This window comes from Glycine soja, chromosome 10, assembly GCF_004193775.1.
Source record: "Glycine soja cultivar W05 chromosome 10, ASM419377v2, whole genome shotgun sequence".
NCBI lineage: Eukaryota > Viridiplantae > Streptophyta > Magnoliopsida > Fabales > Fabaceae > Glycine > Glycine soja.
The window spans coordinates 35591602-35598563 of record NC_041011.1 but is presented as its reverse complement, the minus strand read 5'-3'; the positions used below and the strand labels follow the sequence as shown (position 1 = coordinate 35598563).

Genomic DNA, 6962 nt, shown 5'->3' with positions numbered 1-6962 from the left:
GTGGAGAAAAAAAATAAAAATATTAGAATAATTAATAGTGATAAAAATGAGATATTTGTTGACGTGTCTCAAAATTTAAGTTGTCAATTCCTTATATATCATCGATAAGCTTATTACATTAACAAATAGTGGTAAATAACATTTAATTCTCAAATCAATTAAATCAATTTAGTAGTAATAAATCTAATAAAATTATTTAATTACAAGTACAATATATATATATATATATATATATATATTAAAATAATAATTACATTATAAAAGGAAAATTATTAGAAATGAAAATAAAAGATATTAAAATATTTCTTGAAATAGTCAAATCTTATAAATAATATAATAATTAAGTCTGTAATATATGTATATTTATTTAATATTTTTTTATATAATGATATAGTCAAATCTTTAATTATCATTATTTATTTATTATGACCTAACCCGTAACAAATTTATATCATGTTAAACCTATTTACTAAATGTGTTGAATCAAAGCGTTTTATAAATTCTGAGATCATTACTGAAATAAGTTCCCAGAAAAAATCATGAAATTAGGTACAATTAAGATTAGGCTTTGTGGCATCCAATTATTTATCAGCTCATAAACGTAGGTCAACCTTGAGTTCTTTCTCAACTATCCATGTTAAATATGCTCTGCTGATCGATTCCAACAAGTATTTTTTTTTTAAGAAAACAATATACGTCATTTACTTGAAAAAATGGAAAGTGAAAAAAAGGTGCTGCACAGTAAATTCAATTTAAATTTAATTCGCCCATGCATAAATTGCTTGGTGGCAGATTCATTGGAGCTTAACCTCCTAACACAAGATAAAGATTTTCGCACAACCAAAAGGGATGAAAATGCAAGACATAATTGTGGTGGATATCAACAAACACCCCAGTGAAACAACTTAGACCATTCTTTTATAATGTGATATTTATTTATTATATGATCACATCCTTTCAACCCACAACACAAAAGTCTTGTCTTCCTAATGTATCAAATTGCTTATTTCAAATGTCATATCGTATCTGTTCTCTAACCTGTATTGATTATATTTTCTAACACAATGTCTCTTAACTCTTTGTCCGGGGCGATCAATGGAGATTATCACTTGGGTATTTAGAAAAAAATGTGTTAATTATTGTGGCAATGATAATAAAGTATCACTTGTCTAGTTTTTGAACTCACTTCAGAACTATAAATTTATGCTCAAAATTTGTGATTAATCTAGTGGACAACTACATAAGAAAAGTTGCATTTATTTTGAACATTGGCAAAACATGGCAGGGTAGAATCATTGATCCTCCTAGCACTCAAAATCTACTTTGAATAAATAAATAAAATACAAACATAGCTCAAGTAGAGGAAGAAACCTACATTGACAAGTGACAACTTTAGCACTCTCAATTGTACACTATACACATGATCTACATCTAAGTATAATAGTAACTTGGTGCCTTAATGGGGCCACTTGAATTTAGATGAAACTACATTACAACATAATGGTGAAAGAAAGTGTTGTGTGAATAGTATTATTCCTTGTAGAATAACTACTAACAAAAGGAAATTTTCTTTAGGAAAAGGATAATGTATAGTAGCTTGTGCATTTGACCAATTGAAAATGATTATTTGTATGACATTTTCAAATTTGGATTCCACCATATAGACTTTGTCAAACCAACTAAATTCACTAACTAATCCATACATAAACTGACTATGCATCATGCTTATCTAGGAATTTAATTTGTTCCATGCAACTAATATAATATTTATAGCAATAATGTCCGTACAAGTAAAATGAAGGGGTAGAAACTAAAAACCTATTAGGTAACATTTATAGCGTGTAAAATCACTACTAAAAGAATAGTTTTTTACAATGTGTCTTCTAAAGCGATTCTTAAAAAACCATCTTAGAAGATCAAGCGGTGACAATTTTTTAAATAGTTGGATATATACAATGACAATTTTTTATTTTTTTTTAAATCGTCTTTGAGATTGAGTATTCAAAGACAGCTTTGGTAAAACCATCTTAAAAATCAAATATTCAAAAGACAATTTTCTTAATAGCATCTTTAAAATTAGTCCTCCTGAACCCTATTCCTCGTTCTAATGCTCAGGCTACCCTTCTCTTCAAACACCCTTTATTTGGGCCCTCACTCAAAAAATCTACGGGTGATGCTAGGTGCACCCAACATTATTGCTAGTGCACCCAACATTTAACGTGAATGGGCGAAAATGCCCTCCTTATAAATTTAAAAGGTGTACACCCATCAACCTTCATATCACGCGTTTCGTAAGAGCATCTTCTTCCCTCTTCTTCCCTATGTCGTCGTTTCATTTGCTTTCACTGTGCCATTGGAGCTTCTTCTTTGTTGTGTCATTCAAGCTTCTTCTCCTTCACTGGTTGTCGACATTGAGGACCTGCAGTTTCGTTGGGCTGTTCCACCGTCGAGGTAAGCTTTTTCTCCCCGTTAATGGTTGCCTTTTCGTTTTTGGTATTGTGTTGTCATACGGATCAACATGATCCGTATTACTCATTCAGATCAACTTGATCCGTATGAGTCATAAGGATCTAGTTGATCCGTATGACTTATACGGATCAAGTTGATCCGTATGACCTTTTTTAATTCAAAAAAATAATAAATAGGTATTTGTGTTTTGAAAAATGTTTTTAAATAGGTAGTTTATTTGTTAGTTTTGTTTTAAAAATAGGTATTGTTTGTGTTTTAAAAAATAATATGTATGATTGCATGGTGTTATGAAATAGTTATAAATTTTAATAGTAAATATATGAATTTTGTAGTTGTTTGTGTTTATTTTATTTCAATGAAAAATAGTCATATATTATTTAATTATGTAGTTGTTATTTTATTTATGAATTTTGTGTTTTAATTATGTAGTCATATATGCTATTATGAAATAGTTATAAATGATGTTATTTTATTTCAATGAAAAATAGTCATATATTATTTAATTATGTAGTTGTTATTTTATTTATGAATTTTGTGTTTTAATCATTTAGTCATATATGGTGTTATGAAATAGTTTTAAATGGTGTTATTTTATTTCAATGAAAAATAGTCATATATTATTTGTAGTTATAAATTTTGTAGTTGTTTATGTATATTTTAAGAGTAAATATTGAATTTGACCAAAAAATGCACGTGTGTTAAAATTTGCAGATTATGGTTTGAACTAGAGGGTTAGGTCGTACCTTAGGCAGGGTTATAGGTAGAGCCCTAGGGAGAGAGGATCATCATTATTCAGATGATGTTCCCCAGCGGCGAAGGCCTACAACATTCGTACATAAGCAACGAGAAGTTGCCCCTATTGTTGAGGATGATCCTGTCGTGACTGAAGACGTACATCTGCGTGACCCATTAGTGTTGACTGACTATGGTGACCATGCTGCAATCATCATATGGAATGGAGAGATATTTAAAATTTTTAATTAAACTTATTTGTTAAGTATTTGTTATTATTTAAATTTGTCATAATTTTAATTATTATTTTTATAAGTTGTCGAATCATTTAATTTTTTTTTGCAGGAACGTCCTGAATTGAAGCTATCCGCCCATAGAAGGAAGGTTCAAAAATTTGGGAGGCCTACTCCTGAAATTGAAGGGCTAGTCGCTGCCACAGGATTAAGTCCTTTGATCGCATGTTCAGTAGACAATGGCGATCGGGGACTTATATTCACTTTTTTGGAGTGGTGGCATAAGGAAACTAGCAGTTTCCATCTTCCCGTTGGAGAGCTGACCATCACCCTGGATGATGTGACCTCTCTGTTTCATCTTCCTATTATAGGCGCATTCTATAGCTTTGAGACTCTGCATGTCGACGAAGCGGTCTTGATGTTGGTGGAGTTACTTGAAGTCTTTGGGAGGAAGCTAGAGATGAGACAACACAATGTCATGGGGCATACGTACGCCTATCGTGGCTATGAGATATTTATCAAAGTAAATGTGAGGTCGAACATTGGACTGTTGCAGCTCGTGCCTATCTGCTGCGTTTGTTAGGTTGCACTCTTTTTGCTAACAAGAGTGCAACACATGTTCATGTTGTTTTTTTATATGCTTTCCGAGACTTGAGTCAGAGTGGACGCTATGCATGGGGAGCTGTCGCCCTAGTTCATATGTATGATTATTTGAATGATGCTTGTAAGAGCGACGGCCGACAGCTTGCTAGTTACATCACCCTATTACAGGTAATTATTGTCAATTATTTTAATTTAATTGTTTTTAAAATGTTATTAATATGTTAATTTGACATTTGTTTTATTTTGATCTAATCATTGTAGTGTTGGATATATGAGCATTTTCCTCTATTGTTGAGTCTTTGAGTGATCCAGACTATGATGAGATGTCACCACGTGCCTGTCAATGGATTGCTACTAAGGCTTCTTCGAAGTCATTACCAGCATCGACGTACCGAAAACGTCTAGATGGACTGACAATTGCTGATGTTTGCTAGATGTCTTACAGTGACCACCATTTAGTGCGGGATTTTGATTTGATTTCATGCTTTTCAGGTCATATACGATGGGGTCCCGTTGTTGTCAGACACCGACCAGAAAGGGTGGTGCAGTAATTTGGATATGTTCAGACCATTCCTCCAGAGACTACAAGTTCAACGCTATCATTTGAAGATATTGACGACAGGTAGATGCATTACTCTGACTATCTTGCAGCAGTGGGGCAGATTTGTGTTTTGCTAGGACAGTGTGCATCAGATTACATGCAGTAGTTCTTCATGATTTCTCATCCATTCATGACACCGGCACAGCCTGCTGATTCGGCCAGACATCCACCTGTGACGCAGGATGACTCATATGCAGAGCCATATATCCCCGAGGTCCCAGTGGCACCAGCAGTAGCATCGGCACATGCCCCTTCTGATGTGGAGCAGCCTAGACATCCAGTGGTAAATAATGTTGCATTAATGTTCTATTAAATGTCATTTAGTTCAATTATTGTAATACTTTATGGGTTGTTTTCAATGTCATAGGAGGCTTGCCAAGCAATCGTAGAAAGTTTGGAGCTTTTGCTCAACCTAAGGATAGTCACTGCAGGCACAGAAATACACGAGGTTATGGAAGACTGCTTAAGGATCGCTAAGGGTGTCACAGTAGATGGAAATGTTATGTCAGGTCGCGACGAAGGCGGCGCACGGATCAGCCATGGATGCCATCCATTTTATATTTTAATATTTGGACTATGTTTATAATTTTCTTGTATTTGACAACATTTTGGTTTTCCCAAACATTTTGTAAATGTTAACTTATTTTGGTTTATGATTTTTAGTCTATGTTTATGCCTCTAAATATTAGGGTTAACGTTAGCAAATTATTTTAAATTATGTAATCATTAAACGTATCAGGTAATCCTAGTAATGACATAACAGTATATCCATAAGTTCTACACCTTAAAAATTAAACTTAACGTAACAAAGCTACTGACAATTGTGTGAATATGCAGCCTACCAAATATATATTAATGTAAGACATTACAAAGTCATTAGAAGCTACATGTTCAGTGATGCAATCCTACCCCCCAAGGGTATTGGATAGAAGACTCCAAGAGGATTGGGCTAGAGCTGCTAAAGAAGGCCCCGGGGTTGTCATGAACCTAAGGGTAGAGTTTTTGAGCCCATGGGCCAAGGTTGGGTCCACTCATCTTTGTAAATATTAGAATAGGTTTTTCCTTCTTTTTAGGCTTGTATTTTGGCCATTCTAGTAATATAGGGTTTTAGCCTTGTATTTTAGGGCATTTTGAGTACTCTTTGTAGTAGGGACTTTTTTGTATTTTCATGTATTTTGGCATGGGGATGGGCTTAGCTATTATAAGGGGTGTGTAGCTAAGCTCTAGCTTCTCTAGGAATCTTCTCAAGAAAGTTTCTCAAGAAGGTGAGCTTAGTTATTAGAGAGGTGTGTGTAGCTAAGCTCTAGCTTCTTTAGAAATCTTCTCTCCCTCTTTTATTCCTTCAATTTTGTGTTCCCTCCTTCTCTCTTTCTTTTCCTCCATTAAAGCATTCTCTTCAAGCTTCTTATCCAAGGCACATTCTTGGTGGTGAAGCTCCTTCTTCCATGGCTTATTCCCTAGTGGATGGTGCATCCCCTCTCCTCTTCTCCTTTGCCATCCACTGCATCTCCATGGTGGAAAATCACCATTGAAGGACCTCATTAAAGTTCAAAGATCCAGCCTCCATAGAAGCTCAATAAGCAATCTTCCATCAATTCTTCAGTTATGTCAACATAGTCTCTTTTCAACATCATCAAGTTTTTGTACTGATGCATTCTACTAATATATGGAGTTGGTCACTGCTTTTCCTGAGGATGACAAGTCCTAGACCATAACAATGCTAAAGACGGTAAAGGACAACAATCTTTTAAATAAACATGTACATGCACAAACAATTTTACATTATTATAACACAAATGATTGCATAAATTTAAAAATAGGACTATCTTGAATCTACTTGAACAAAATGATTGTCATAGATGTCACCAATACATATTATGCGATGCACAGAAGAATCTGTTGGTGGTTGACTTCTAAGAGGAAAGAACGTCATGCTTTGTTGTAGCGACAACCATACAAGGATTACATTATACCTTGATGCAATGACATATCCCATCTCGATTATATCCATCCACTTATCCATAGTAACTTGAATCAAACAAATATACACATCACATTTATAAAGTTAATTCTTAAAAAGCAAAGCATAAATTACATACCATGGATAACCCATCAACAAGTAGGGACCTCTTTAACTCCTCGAATTTGTCTGTGCCACCAAAGAGCTTGATATAGTCATATGACCATTTGTCAAGTTCTTAAAGCAAATGGTTGTGCACCAAGGACCAAGAATCTTCACCCATACCTAATAAAGCATCAATCGCATGATATCCACAGTTACCGTCAACTTTGACATCCACAATGTTGTTAATGAAATCGTGTAT

At 34.1% G+C, this 6962-nt stretch overlaps 1 protein-coding gene across 1 annotated transcript; it reads left to right on the top strand.

Moving 5' to 3' along the window:
- Positions 1 to 1095: 1095 nt before the first annotated feature.
- Positions 1096 to 5327, top strand: LOC114371685. The gene is made up of 10 exons (XM_028329044.1): positions 1096 to 1113; positions 2258 to 2451; positions 3198 to 3360; positions 3547 to 4008; positions 4095 to 4205; positions 4334 to 4462; positions 4530 to 4625; positions 4784 to 4921; positions 5006 to 5147; positions 5302 to 5327. Exons 1-10 carry the CDS (start codon positions 1096 to 1098, stop codon positions 5325 to 5327), a joined length of 1479 nt encoding a protein of 492 aa, XP_028184845.1.
- Positions 5328 to 6962: the final 1635 nt, after the last annotated feature.